Source organism: Hypanus sabinus, chromosome 8, assembly GCF_030144855.1.
Source record: "Hypanus sabinus isolate sHypSab1 chromosome 8, sHypSab1.hap1, whole genome shotgun sequence".
Classification (NCBI taxonomy): domain Eukaryota; kingdom Metazoa; phylum Chordata; class Chondrichthyes; order Myliobatiformes; family Dasyatidae; genus Hypanus; species Hypanus sabinus.
In genome coordinates, this window is record NC_082713.1 from 105357708 (window position 1) to 105373472 (window position 15765).

General features: G+C 44.2%; 1 protein-coding gene across 1 annotated transcript in view; it reads right to left on the reverse strand.

Annotated features, from left to right (window-relative positions):
- ppm1h (protein phosphatase, Mg2+/Mn2+ dependent, 1H) overlaps positions 1-15765 on the reverse strand; it is a 223091-nt gene that overhangs the window by 95196 nt on the left and 112130 nt on the right. Inside the window, exons 2-3 of the mRNA XM_059977530.1 lie at positions 9809-9974; positions 73-414 (exon numbers count right to left, since the gene is read on the reverse strand). Coding sequence (XP_059833513.1) covers positions 73-414; positions 9809-9974 — 508 coding nt within the window. The remainder of the gene's footprint in view (positions 1-72; positions 415-9808; positions 9975-15765) is intronic.

Below are 15765 nucleotides of genomic sequence, written 5' to 3' on the forward strand. Positions count from 1 at the left end.
TATCAGTGGAAATTGTTGCCTATACTGAAGGTGCTTTGTAAAACATTAAATGGCCATCATTAAACCACTCACCATTTCTTTAAAAGCATTTTCAATTGCTCCAATAACCAAGCCCTCGTGTGCAATTTTCTTCTCGATAAAGAAGCGTGTCGGAGGGCTGTTTGGTGACCCCGGGGTCCCCATTGATCCACGCAGCGAGGCAGCCCTGGTTAATGTCCTTGCATGGCTCACCACTTCGGGCTCATCGGTGAGGCAGGTAGGGGGCAGGACTGCTGTGTTGCGCAGCACACCAGTCACCTCCTGAAGATGCTCTGCTATCTTGTGGTGGAGGAGCTTGGAGGCCACGATGGCAGCACCAGCTCCTGCATGCCCATCAAAAAGTGCCCAGTAGTTAAATGTTATCCCCTCTGACTCCTGTAGAAAGGAAATGATAACAATATAATAAACTGATTTATAGAGCACTTTTCTTGCAGATGATGTAGTTCAAAGTGCTTTAGAATGGGTTAACGCATAAACATGAAAAAAGACAAAATGATATTAGTGAAAAGCAAAGTTAAATAAATACGTCATGAGTTGATGTTTAGAAGTGTCAACCGTCTGCCTCCCTTGTAGATTTATTTATTTTTTGAGATACAGTGCGAACGAGCCCTTCTGGCCCTTTGAGCCACGCGCTAAGCAACCCCCCCCCCCCCCCACCCCCTTAACCTAGCCTAATCACGGGATGATTTACAATGACTAATTAACCTACACGTTAAGTTTTTGGACTGTGGGAGGGAACTGGAGCACTGTGAGAAAACCAACTCATTCCATGGAGAGGACGTACAGGCTCCGGGCCTTTACAAAGAGGTCGGAATTGAATTCTGTACGACGACACCCCTGAGCTGTAATATCATCGCACCAACAGCTACAGTGGGTATCGGTATTGAGTTCCACAGTTTACGAGCATAGTTCAAACAAACCTCACATGCTCTAAATATCTTCAGTGACACCATCTATGACCAACACGGTCTCATGGGACTTGCATTGCTGCAGAACGCACTGAACCATTTCTTCAATTGACAGCTGACTCTTGCAAAGAGAGAATCATTAGATCAGCACAGGGAAATGCACTGCAACCCATGCATGACTAAGCTATCACTTTGGCAGTTTTACCCAGTTCATTCCCCTACCTGGCTCTTAGACATCGGAGCAGAATTATGCCACTTGGTCTATCAAGCCTTCTCCACCATTCCAACATGATTTATTAAGCCCTCAAACCCCTCTTCCTGCCATCTCCCAGTAACCTCTCTAATCAACAACCTACCAATCTACACTTTAAACGTACCCAATAACTTGCAACATGTTGGCTATTAACTTCCCTTGTGGCTTTCCCTTAATCAGTTTGTGCTGCATTGAAGGACAGCCCTTTAGAACAGAGAAAAGGAGGAATTTCTTTAGCCAGAGCTGATGAATGAGTAGAATACACTGCCACAGACTGCTCTAGAGGCCAAGTCATCTCCTTGGTTACTTACATTCTAGTCCAATGAGCTTGTGCTCATGTGACCAATTAACTTATTTACCTCTTGTAATGTAGGAGGAAACCCACGTGGTCACAGGTGAAAGTACAAACTCCTTACAGACAGCAGTGGGAATTGTAGCCACATCATTCATACTGTAAGCTAACTGCTGCGTTGCCATGCCATCCCCAGGTCAGAAGGTTAATGGTCACAGGGGTGTAAATTGGGTGGTGTGGGCTCGTTGATCTGGAAGAGCATGTTACTGTGCTGAACCTCTAAATAAAATAAAGAATAAATAAAAGCTTCATATAATCAAGAGGCCACTAGCTACCAGGCAAACCTCCGAGGCTGTTCTAATTTCAGAGAAGTAAAAGGACAGTTGTAGTCATGAATCACAGATTTCTTAGTTACTTTCTCCTTGCCCTGCACAGCCCTGAAGTTCTGGACCACCGGTTCCCAGATCACTGGCGCCTGCGATGCCCATTATTTATTTTAACAACACACACAAAATGCTGGTGGAACACAGCAGGCCAGGCAGCATCTATGGGAGAAACACTGTCGACGTTTTGGGCCGAGACCCTTCGTCAGGACTAACTGAAAGGAAAGATAGTAAGAGATTTGAAAGTAGTGGGGGGAGGGGGAAATGTGAAATGATAGGAGAAGACCGGAGGGGGGTGGGATGAAGCTAAGAGCTGGAAAGGTGATTGGCGAAAGTGATACAGAGCTGGAGAAGGGAAAGGATCATGGGACGGGAGGCCTAGGGAGAAAGAAAGGGGGAGGGGAGCACCAGAGGGAGACGGAGAACTGGCAGAGTGATGGGCAGAGAGAGAAAAAAAGCCAAACAACTAAGTATGTCAGGGATGGGGTAAGAAGGGGAGGAGGGGCATTAACGGAAGTTAGAGAAATCAAGGTTCATGCCATCAGGTTGGAGGCTACCCAGCCGGTATATATAAGGTGTTGTTCCCCCAACCTGAGTGTGGCTTCATCTTGACAGTAGAGGAGGCCATGGATTGACATATCAGAATGCGAATTGGAATGGGACATGGAATTAAAATGTGTGGCCACTGGGAGATCCTGCTTTCTCTGGTGGACCGAGCGTAGGTGTTCAGCGAAACGGTCTCCCGGTTCTATTTATTTATTTTAATCAGGTGAGACTGTAACTAGATGGCATGGGTTAAGGGTGAAAGGTGAAATGGTGAAAGGGAAAATTCTTTGCTCAGAGGACGGTGAGACTGTGAAAGAGCTCCCAGCGCAAGTGGTGGATGTGATTTTGATTTCAATGTTTAGGAGAAGTTTGGACGGGTACATGGGTGGCAGGGCTCTGGTCTGGGTGCAGGTTGATGGGATGAGACAGTTTAAATGGTTCAGCACAGACTGGATGGACCGAAGGGCCTGCTTCTGTGCTGTAGTTCTCCATTATTCTGCTACGATTCTAAGCCCACCTCACCACCAAGTCAAATCAGAAGAACAGATTTGTAATTACTGCTGCCCTGAGTCCCCAGTGGTCACACAATCACTGAGCTTGCTTGCCACAAGTGTGTGTGATCATGAGCTCAGAACCTTCGTTTTCTGAATACCCTCCTTTTGCTACAAAAAAACTAGTCTCAGTTATACTGGCCTGGAAGGGCATCTTGCACCAATTGTGATTTCACTGATTAGTCCCTCCCCACTAATATCCCTCCTGGCACTTATCCCTGCAAGTAGCACAAGTGATACACCTGCCCATTCACCTCCTCCCTCACCTCCATTGAGGGCCCCAAACAGTCCTTCCAGGTGAGGCGACACTTCACCTGCAGGTCTTCCAGGGTCATCTAACGTACCTGGTGCCCTCAGTGTGATCTCCCTACCATGGTGAGACCCCACACTGACTGAGGGAAGCTTTGTCAAGCACCTTCGTTCTGTCCATCATAGGCAGGGTTTCCTCTAGCCGTTTCTGTGTGTTACAGTAAGCGTTCGCATGGCGGGGAAGTGGGTTCGGTTGCTACACTCGAGAAGCTCGGAAAGATACACGGATGGAAGTGTTATTGAGAGAAACATGCAAAGGAACTCAACAGTAATCTGGGGAGCTGAACATGTCAAATATTGAAAGGTCTCGACAGAGTGGATGTGGAGAGGATGTTTCCTATAGTGGTGGAATTCAGGACCAGAGGTTACAGCCTCAGAAAAGCGATGTCCTTTTAGAACAGAGATGAGGAGGAATTTCTTTAGCCAGAGGGTGGTGAATCTGTAAAATGCATTGCCACAGAGGCTGTAGAGGCCAAGTCACTGGGTATATTTAAAGAGGACACCAATGCCCTTAAATGGAAAATCCTGCAAAAAATAATAGATACTGCCTAATCCATCATGGGTGAAGCCCTCTCCTCCATTGAACATATGTACATGAAACTTTGTCACAGGAAGGCAGCACGCATTACCAGGGACCCTCGCCACCCAGGTCATGCTCACTTCTCACTGTTGCCATCAGGAAGGCGGTACTCAGCACCAGGTTCAGGAACAGTTACTACCCCTCACCATCAGGTTCTTGAACCAAAGGGGATAACTTCACATGCCTCATCATTGAAATGTTCCCATAGCCAATGGACAGACTTTCAAGGGCTCTTCATCTTATGTTCTCTATATTTACTGTTTATTCATTCATTAATTAATCAATTATGAATACTTCTTTTTGTATTTGCAGTGTATTGTCTTTTGCACACTGGTGAGATGCCCAAGTTGCTGTGGTCTTTCATTAATTCTGTTATAGTTATTATTCTATAGATTTATTGAATGTGCTCACAGAGAACAAATCTCAGGGTTTTGTATGGTGACACATATAACTTTGATAGTAAATTTATTTTGAACTTTGGAGTTTGATAGGTTTTTTGATTAGTAAAGGCATCAAAGATTATGGGGAGAAGGCTGGAGAATGAGCTTGAGCCGGATAAAAAATCAGCCATAATCAAATGGCAGAGAAAACTCACTGGGCTGAATGGCCTAATTCTGTACCTATGTCTTATGGCCTTGTGTGGACAGTCATCTACAGTGTAGAAAAGAAGATGGTTTTAAAAGAGTTGGTAACTGGGAAGGAGCAGAGTGAAGGCCAGAAATACATGCAGTGGTGGGTGGGCTTTGGAGAAATTGTTTGGTGATGTCGTCATTTCAATGCAGCTGAACTGAAGTTCAGAAGTAGATGTCAACGTTCATGTGCTACAATATTATGCAATCTGGGCTACTCTCTGTTTCCATTCACAGGGAGAATAGAATTCCACACACTAATCACTACAGATTAGCAACATTGTGACCACTTTGATCAATTTACACTGAAGATGGTCCTTTTTAAAATTCTTACTACTCTTTTTCCTGCGGAGTGGAACAAGCTTCCAGCAGAGGTGCTGGATAAGATCAAAAGATAGAGAAGAGTTAGGCCACTTGGCCCATCGAATCTGCTCTGCTAATTCATCATGGCTGATCATTATCCCTCTCAACCCCATTCTCCTGCCCTCCCCAAGTAAGCTTTCACATCCTGACTAATCAAGAACACATCAGCCCTAAATACAACCAATGACCCGACCTCCATGGTCACTGTGGCAACAAATTCCAAGATTCACCACCCTCTGGCTAAAGAAATTCCTCATTTACAGCTGCGACAATATATTAATAAGACACTTAAAAATGTAACCAAGGCAAGTACATGCTTAATAGAGCTCTTTAGAAAAGCATATAATTCAGATAATGGTAGTAGAATAATTTCAAGCATGTATAAGGGGTTGTCAAATCTTAAAACACATTCAACTTCATACATTAAAACAAAATGGGGAAGGAAGGAGGAATGATTATATCTGAGGAAGAATGGACAATAATATGGAGATATCAATGAAAGTGTACCAATTCACAGAAATGGAGAGAGTTTGGATGGAAAAACTTAATAAGATATTTTATTACACCCTCTCAGAAATCCCATCATGATAGTAACCACCCTGTTTGCTGGAGAAATTGTGGAAATCAAAATGCAAATCATTATCATATTTTTTGGGACTGCCCTGTTATCAAAGACTATTGGAGGGGGATACACAATGCCCTACAAGACATCTTTAAATATGAAATACCCTTAGAGAGTAAGACCATATATTTTGGATTATATACCTCAAGAATGGTTGAAAAGAGATAAATATTCAGTGAATATGCTGTTGGTGGCTGGTAAAATGACTCTTACTAGGAAATGGCTATCACAGGAGAGCCCAACTTTAAATACATAGATGGAAATTACAATGGACATTTACAAAATGGAGAAGATAACAGCATCTGTTAATCATAAGCTGGAACAATTTGATTCATACTGAGAAAAATGATTTAACTACATTTTGCCTCATAGGCCTGATTTTATTCTCACAAATCAATGAATCTGTTGTAAAAAAAAATCACTCCCTACTTGTACATAGTTTTTTCCTTTTGTTTGTTTTTTCTTTCCACTCTTTTCTTTTCTATAATTTATCTTTTCCTCAGATATACACTTTGTGGAGATTTGTGATATATATGATATATGATATATATGTACAATGTCTGAAATACATCTTATGGAAATGTTTGTTTGATGATGAACTTCAATAAAAAATAAATTATGAAAAAAAAGAAATTCCTCCTCATTTCCACTCAATATGGACTTCTACTCTGAGGCTGTGCCCTCTGGTAAACATCTTCTCCACTATGTCTAAGGCTTTCAACATCGATAGGTTCCCCACCCCCGTCCATTCTTTAAAATTCCAGTGAGTACAAGCCCAGAGGCATTAAACACTATGATAACCCTTTCATTCATGGAATCATTCTTGTGAATCTCCTCTGAACCGCCTCCAATGTCAGCACATATATTTTTTTAAAATAAGAGGCCTAAAGCTGCTCATAGTATTCCAAGTGTGATCTGACCAATGCTTTATAAAGCCTCAGGGCATCACATCCTTGCTTTTATATTCTAGTCATTCTGAAATGAATATTAACATTGCATTTGCCTTCCTCATTACTGACTCAAGCTGCAAGTTAGTTTTTAGTGAATCCTGCACCAAGACTCCCAAGACCCTTTGCACCTCCAATTTTTGAATTTTCACCCTGTTTATAAAATAGTCCATGGTTTTATTCCTTCTACCAAAGTGCAAGACCGTACACTTCCCGAAACTGTATTGCATCTGCCATTTCTTTGCCCATTTTTCTAATCTGTCAATGTCCTCTGCAGACTCCTGCTTCCTCAACACTATCTGCCCCTCGACCTATCTTCATATCATCCGTAAACTTGGCCACAAAGTCATCTGACACATAAATTAAAAAGAAGCCGTCCCAATACCGACCTTTGTGGTACACCACTAGTCACTGGCCGCCATTCAGAAAAGGCTCCCTTTATTCTCATTCTTTGTCTCCTGCCAATCAGCCAATGCTCTATCCATGCTAGTATCTTTCCTGTAATACCATGGGATCTTCTCTTGTTAAGCAGACTCACGTGCAGCATCTTATCAAAGGCCTTCTGAAAATTCCAGTCCACACCATTCACCAATTCACCCTTGACTTCCCTGCTTGTTATTTCCTCAAAGAATTCCAGCAGACTAGTCTGGTAGGATTTTTCCTTTAGCTATCATGCTGAATTTGGCCTATTTTATCATGTGCCATCAAGTACCCTGAGGACCTCATCTTTAGGAATTGACTCCAATATCTTCCCAACCTCAGAGATCACGATAACTGGTCTATAATTTCCCTTCTTCTACCTCATTCTCTTCTTGAAGAATGGAGTGACATTTGCAATTTATCAGTCCCTCGGAATCATGCCGGAATCCAGTGATTCTGAAAAGGTAATTTCTAATGCCTCCACAATCTCTTCAGCTACCTCATTCAGAATTCGACAGGCTCACTTGCAAGACTGAAGTTCGGATAAGGACGTGGATTGGAGGAGTATGGAGGGTTATAGTCCAGGTGCAAGTCAATGGGACTAGGAGAATAGCAGTTTGGTACGGAGAAGATAAAAGATAGAACATAGAACAGTACAGCACAGTACAGGCCCTTCGGCCCACAATGTTGTGCCGACCCTTAAACCCTGCCTCCCATATAACCCTCCACCTTAAATTTCTCCATATACCCATCTAGTAGTCTCTTAAATTTCATTAGTGTATCTGCCTCCACCACTGACTTAAGGCAGTGCATTCCACGCACCAACCAGCCTCTGAGTGGAAAACCTTCCTCTAATATCCCCCTTGAACTTCCCTCCCCTTACCTTAAAGCCATGTCCTCTTGTATTGAGCAGTGGTGCCCTGGGGAAGAGGCGCTGGCTGTCTACTCTGTCTATTCCTCTTCATATCTTGTATACCTCTATCATGTCTCCTCTCATCCTCCTTCTCTCCAAAGAGTAAAGCCCTAGCTCCCTTAATCTCTGATTATAATGCATACTCTCTCAACCAGGCAGCATCCTGGTAAATCTCCGATGGGCCGAGAGGCCCGTTTCTGAGCTGTAGCATTCTATGACTTGAAAAAGTATGTATGGTTTACTTGGGAATTCTGCTTACTTGGTGCTTTGTGGTTGTGGTGCTGCTGCAAATAAGTTTTCATTGCACCCATTTACATATAAGAATGAACATGTGTTTGACTTTAAAATTCAGGGTCACTTCTATTTCATATCAGTTTTCAGTGCTGCATATCTTTCTGGGTTATCAGTATGGAGCTTGATTGAGTGAGTAAATATGATACCTCATTGAGATTTTCAAGGAGGTGATGAAGGTGGAGCTGTGGATGTTTTCTCCATGGTATTTAGTAAAGCAATGATGAAGTCCCTCATGGGAGGTACATCCAGCAGATTATTGGCCATATGGAATCAGAATTGGCTTGCCCATAGAAGATAGAGTAATGGTTGATGGGATTTATTCTGGCTGGAGGTCTGTGACTAGTGGTGTTTGACGGAGATTGGTCTAGGACGTCTGCTGTATATACCCTGGATGAAAGCGGAGATGGTGGGTTAGTAGATGCTACAAAGATTGGTGGTTGTGTGGATAGTGTAGAAGACAAGCAAAGGAAACACCGGGATACAGGTCAGTTGTCGATTTGAGTGGAAAAATGGAAGATAGAGTTTAACCCTGCCAAATGTGAAGAATTGCACCTTGGGAGATCAAATGTAAAGGGGCAGGACACTGTCAATAATAAGACCCTTAACAGAGTCCACATGCAGAGCTATCTTGAGGTTATAATTCATAGCTCCTTGAAAGTGGCTACACTTTCTGATAGCATGGTTAAGAATGTAGGCGGCATGCTTGCCTTGCTTAGTCGAAAAATTGATTTCAAGAGTAAGGAAATTATGCTACAGCTTTATAAAACCCTAGTAAGGCCACATGTGGAGTACTGTACACAGCTCACACTATTATAGGACTTCAGAGAGGACTCACAAGATGTTTGTCAGGATGCCGCCTGGAGAGGCTGGACAAACCTGGGTTGTTTTCTCTGGAGTGGCAGAGGCTGAGGGAGATCTAAAAAGGTTTATATAATTACAAGAAGCATAGATAGACAGTGAGCATATTTTAAAATGTCTAATAGCAGAGGATGTGCATTTAACGTGAGAGGGGTGAGTTCAAAGGGGATGTGGAGCTCACTTTTTGTTTTACACAGAGAGTGGTGTGTGTCTGGAATGCACTACCTGGTGTGATGCTGGAGGTAACCAGACTGGGGCATTATAGAGGCATCTTAGATAGGCACAAGTGAGTGCACAAAATGGAGGATTATGGACAATGTGTAGGCAGAAGGCATTAGTTTAGCTGGTCATTTGGTTATTAATTTAATTGGTTCAGCACAATATTGTAGGCTGCAGGGCCTGTTCCTGTGTCACAGTGTTCCACATTCTGTATGTAATGATATAAGGACCAAGACCGAAAGATATAAAAGGATTAGTTTTATATGTCACAGTGAAATGTGTTGTTGTGCGTCATCAACCAACACAGCCCAGGGACTGGGCTGAGGGCAGCCGGCAAGTCTCGCCAGGTATCCGTGTCAACATGGCATACTCAGCACTGTCTAGCCGTATGTCTTTGGAATGTGGGAGGAAACCAGAGGAAACACACAGTGTCATGGGAGAATATACAAACTCTTTACAGGCAGTGGGGAGAATCGTGCTCTGATCAATCATTGCTAATGTTTTACAGAGGCTGGAAACTGATTGCACTAACCACTACCATGCCATCCACATTAGTTCAGTTGGGCATTTGACTGGTTAGGCACAGCATCGTGGGCTGAATGGCCTGTTCCTGAGCTGTATTGTTGTACACACTATAGATCATTCTTTATTTTTTTGCAAAGTAGAATGAAGCTTCACTTACTGAGTTGTCTTTAAGCTGTAACCCTTCCCCATTTGGTAACGAAGACCTCCGTTTGACAGCAGAATTCTTACTTGGTGTGATCGGAGCACTTGCTTTCTTCTTCACTGTCACCACCTCACAGGAGCCCTGATCTTCATTGTGCGTGCTCTTCCCTGCATTAATCACCCTGCAAAACATCAAGTGCTCTATAAGATAATTGTGCACAAAAACAAGTGGTTAGATGCACTGATCATCTCGTTTGTCCAACTGATTAACCAACTTTTACTTGCAAACTCGACTTGCTGGACTTCTTACATTGTAAAAGAAATCAGCATCCTTGCTGGTCATTAAGTGTACTCCGGGCCAATTATTGGAGTAATAAAGAGATTTAATTTGCATTAATAAAATGGCTCATGGTAGAATTTAGAGAGTGGAAGGAAGGAATTTGCATTTATATTGGGCTTTTTACAATTTCAGGCTGTCCCAGACAATAAATTTCTGATATTCTGTAGGCAGGCATGGCAACATTCCCACAGAGAGCAGGGTCCCAGAAGGAAAAATGTGTTCCAAGTCCTGTTAAACCATTCCGATGGTTCCAATTGAGAGGTGATGGTTATCTAAACCCAAATAACCTCATTCCAACTGTGGATAATACCATAGCATCCTCTCCCACCGACTGTGCCGGCAGACAGTGCCTCAATATAAAAGATTAAAGATTCGGTAAGTGTCCACAACTTATTGACACTAACCTTACCATATGTCTTTTGGACTGTGGGAGGAAACTGGATCACCCAGAAGAAACCCATGCTGTGGTGGGAAGAATGTACAAACTCCTTACAGGCAACGGCAGGAATCGAACCCCAATCTCTGTCGCTGTAAAGTGATTGCGCTCACCGCTATGCTACCGTGCTGCCCCGGTGACTTGGAAAGAGTTGGCTCGTAGAAAATTTCGTCTAGCACAAACCTCCCTGCAACATCCAAAATTTATTTTCAGCCTCCCTGCTCTGAGAAAATTGTTCCTATTTACTGACGGAAAAGCTACCACTGACAAGATTCTTTCTCTTCAACAAACTCTTTTGATTCTGTAGTCAAGCCTACAACCAACCTCACCTTTCTAGCTTCATGAATCATTTTGGGCTCCTGTTTGTATTAGTCTCTAAGAGTTATACAGCTGAGAAACAAGCCCAGTGGCCCAACTTGTCTTCGCCAACCTACTTGAGCGAGTTCCATTTGCCACCTCCAAATTTTGCCGATCCATGCACCTGTCCAAACGTCTTTCAAACACTACAACTTCCCAGCTCCACAGCTTCCTGTGGCAGCTTATTCAATTTATAACACTGTCGCTATGTGGAAAAAAATTCCCCTCAAGTTCCTTTCAAATCTTTCCACTCTCAACTTAAATCTACGCCCACTAGTTTTAAACTGCCCAACCCTTGGAAAAACATTGTAACCATCTACCTTATCTATACCCCTCATGATTTGCACACAGCTCCTCCCAAGCCTACTACACTCCAGGGAAAAAGTCCCGACCTACACAGCCTCTCCTTATAACTCAAGCATTCTAGACACAGTAATGTTTTCACAAATCTTTTCCATATCTTTTGCAATATTGTATGCAGAAGCCTTAAAAGGCTGGCTGCTGAGGTTGTAGCTGCTAGGGAAATATTGCTGTTTGTGACATCAATACAGTAGTGTATTCTACACAACATTACAGAGTGAGCTCTTATTAATCTGTTTTGTGGACAGCATTCTGACTGGCTGTATCACCATCTGGTCTGGAGGGGCCACTACTCTGGATCGAAATAAGCTGTGGAAAGTTGTGACCTCCATCATGGACACTCGCCTCCCCAGCATGCAGGACGTCTTCAAGGAGTGATGCTTCAAGAAGGTGCCATCCATCATTGAGGACCCCCATGACCCAGGACTTCTCTCTTCTCACTGCTATCATCAGGAAGGTGGTACAAAAGCCTGAAGGCACACACTCAGCGATTCAGGAACAGCTTCTTCGCCTCTGCCATCCGTTTACTAAATGGACATTGAACCCATGAAATCTACCTCACTACTTTTTTCTATTTTTGCACTTTTTATTTAATTTAACTTTAAAAAAAATATATACTTACTGTAATTTACCATTAATTATGCATTGCAGCCACAAAACAACACATTTCAGAACAAAAATGAGGAAATCTGCAGATGCTGGAAATTCAAACAACACACACAAAATGCTGGAGGAACACAGCAGGCCAGGCAGCATCTATAGGGAGAAGCACTGTCGACGTTTCGGGCCGAGACCTTTCGTCAGGACTAACCGAAAGGAAAGATAGTAAGAGGTTTGAAAGTAGTGGGGGGAGGGGGAAATGCAAAATGATAGAAGACCGGAGGGGGAGGGATGAAGCTAAGAGCTGGAAAGGTGATTGGTGAAAGTGATACAGAGCTGGAGAAGGGAAAGGATCATGGGACGGGAGGCCTCAGGAGAAAGAAAGGTGGGGGGGGGGGGTGAAGCACCAGAGGGAGATGGAGAAGAGGCAAACAACTAAATATGTCAGGGACGGGGTAAGAAGGGGAGGAGGGGCATTAACGGAAGTTAGAGGTCAATGTTCATGCCATCAGGTTGGAGGCTACCCAGCCGGTATATAAGGTGTTGTTCCTCCAACCTGAGTTTGACAGTAGAGGAGGCCATGGATAGACATATCAGAATGGGAATGGGATGTGGAATTAAAATGTGTGGCCACTGGGAGATCCTGCTTTCTCTGGCGGACTGAGCGTAGGTGTTCAGCGAAACGGTCTCCCAGTCTGCGTCGGGTCTCACCAATATATAAAAGGCCACACTGGGAGCACCAGACGCAGTATACCACACCAGCCGACTCACAGGTGAAGTGTCACCTCACTTGGAAGGACTGTCTGGGTCCCTGAATGGTGGTGAGGGAGGAAGTGTAAGGGCAGGTGTAGCACTTGTTCCGCTTACAAGGATAAGTGCTAGGAGGGAGATCAGTGGGAATGGATGGGGGGGATGAATGGACAAGGGAGTCACGTAGGGAGCAATCCCTGCGGAAAGCAGAAAGTGGGGGAGGGAAAGATGTGCTTGGTAGTGGGATCCCGTTGGAGGTGGCGGAAGTTACGGAGAATTATATGTTGGACCTGGAGGCTGGTGGGCTGGTAGGTGAGGACAAGGGGAACCCTATCCCAAGTGGGATGGCAGGCGGATGGGGTGAGGGCAGATGTGGGAAATGGAAGAGATGCGTTTGAGAGCAGAGTTGATGGTGGAAGAAGGGAAGCCCCTTTGTTTAAAAAAGGAAGACATCTCCTTTGTCCTGGAATGAAAAGTCTCATCCTGAGAGCAGATGCGGCAGAGACGGAGGAATTGTGAGAAGGGGATAGCATTTTTGCAAGAGACAGGGTGGGAAGAGGAATAGTCCAGGTAGCTGTGAGAGTCTGTAGGCTTATAGTAGATATCAGTAGATAAGCCATCTCCAGAGATGGAGACAGAAAGATCAAGAAAGGGGAGGGAGGTGTCAGAAATAGACCAGGTAAATTTGAGGGCAGGGTGAAAGTTGGAGGCAAAGTTAATGAAGTCGACGATCTCAGCATGCGTGCAGGAGGCAGTGCCAATGCAGTCGTCGATGTAGCGAAGGAAAAGAGGGGGATGGATACCCGTATAGACTTGGAACATGGACTGTTCCACAAAGCCAACAAAAAGGCAGGCATAACTGGGACCCATACGGGTGCCCATGGCTATACCCTTGGTTTGGAAGAAGTGGGAGGAGCAAAAGGACAAATTATTGAGAGTAAGAACTAATTCTGCTAGATGGAGGAGAGTGGTGGTAGCGGGGATTTGGTTAGGCCTGGAATCCAAAAAGAAGCGAAGAGCTTCGAGACCATCTCAATGGGGGACGGAGGTATATAGGGACTGGACGTCCATGGTGAGAATAAGGCGGTGGGGGCCAGGGAACTTAAAATCATTGAAAAAATTCAAAGCGTGAGAAGTGTCACAAACATAGGTGGGAAGAGATTGAACAAGGGGGGGATAAGACAGTGTCAAGGTATGCCGAAATGAGTTCGGTGGGGCAGGAGCAAGCTGAGACAGTAGGTCTACCTGGACAGGCAGGTTTGTGGATCTTGGGTAGGAAGTAGAAACGAGAAGTGCGGGGTGTGGGAACTATGAGGTTGGTGGCAGTGGAATGGAGATCCCCAGAGCTGATAAGGTTGGTGATGGTATGGGAGACAATGGCCTGGTGCTCCTTAGTGGGGTCATGATCAAGGGGTAAATAAGAGGAGGTATCAGAGAGTTGTTGCTGTGCCTTGGCCAGGCAGAGGTTAGTACGCCGGACAACAACAGCTCCCCCCTTATCAGCAGGTTTTATAGTGAGGTTGGGATTGGTGCGGAGGGAGCGGAGAGCAGAGCATTCGGAAGGAGTGAGGTTGGAATTGGAACAGGGTGTGGTGAAGTCGAGACGGTTGATGTCCTGTCGGCAATTAGCAATAAAGAGATCCAGAGCAGGTAGAAGTCCAGAGTGGGGTGTCCATGAAGAGGAGGAGGGTTGAAGACAGGAGAAGGGGTCATCGGTGGGGGTAGGAGAGTCCTTGTCAAAGAAGTAAGCTCGAAGACGGTGCCGGCAGAAGAAGAGTTCAGCATCTTGGCGTACGCTGAACTCGCTGAGGTGTGGGCGAAGGGGGACAAAGCTGAGGCCCTGACTGAGAACATATGCCTGTGATATTAAACCTGAATCTGATTCTGAAACCTTGCCATTGAAGATGGTGATCTTCACAGGATTCTTTCAAACCATAGTAGAAATACAACAAGGTTTCAGCACCATTAAAAAGGTAGTAACACACAGAAAATGTTGGAGGAACTCAGCAAGTCAGGTAGCATCTATGGAGGGGAATCAACAGATGACATTTTAGGCCCGATGAAAAGTCTCAGCCGGAAACATCAAGTGTTTATTCCCCACCAAAGATGCTACCCGACTTGCTAAGTTCCTCCAGCATTTTGTGTGCTGCTGCTCAAGATTTCTAGCATCTGCAGAATCTCTTGTGTTTGTAAAAGGTAGTAAATAACTTTATAAGCTGCTAATGTTAAATGTTCAATAAACTTCCACCATTTCATTAAATGGTCATACATAATCTTGGAGGTTTGGCTTGAATCGACAATACTTACCAAATGTTAGAGTATTCTTGACAAAACCAGCTAATAAATCACCATTTTGGACAGCAGACATATTAAGGTTGTTTTTATTAAAACAACCTACATTTCCATAGTGACCATAGTAATGCATAAACAATCTAGGATACAACAGGAGAATTATCAAACAAAACAAGTGACACAGAGCCATGCAAGGAGGTATTTGGCTGCTTGCCCTCATCAATCAGGGCATTGAGCACAGGAGTTTGGGGGCGGAGGGGTTACATGGATGTCATGTTACAGCCGTACAAGACATCCATGAGAGTCCAACAGAATATGGTGTGTAGTTCAGGTCATTTGGGCATAGGGAAGAGGTCAATAAGCTGGAACGGATGCAGAAACTATTCAGAAGGTTCTCACCAAGAGTTGTGTTATGAGGAGAGACTGAATGGGCTGGGACTTTTTCCCCTGGACCATGGGGAGTCAGTTGGTGACTTTATTAAATTATGAGGGGTGCAGATAAGGTGAACGGTCACAGTCTTTTTCACAGGGTGTGGGAATCTACTTTGTAAAACTAGACAGCATAGATTTAAGTTGAGAGGGGAAAGATTTGAAAGGAATCTGAGAGGCAGCTTTATGTACACAAACGGTGGTGGTTACATGGAATGAGCTGACAGAAGAAGTGGTCAGGTAGGCAAAATTACAATGTTTTTAAAGACATTTTCTACGTGGTCAGATGGTTTAGAGGGGCATGTTCCAAACAGAGGCAAATGAGACAACCCGAACGAGACAACTTGGTTAGCAGGGATGAAGGGCCTGTTTACCCTCTGTATATCTCTCTGATCCTATATTAGTGACA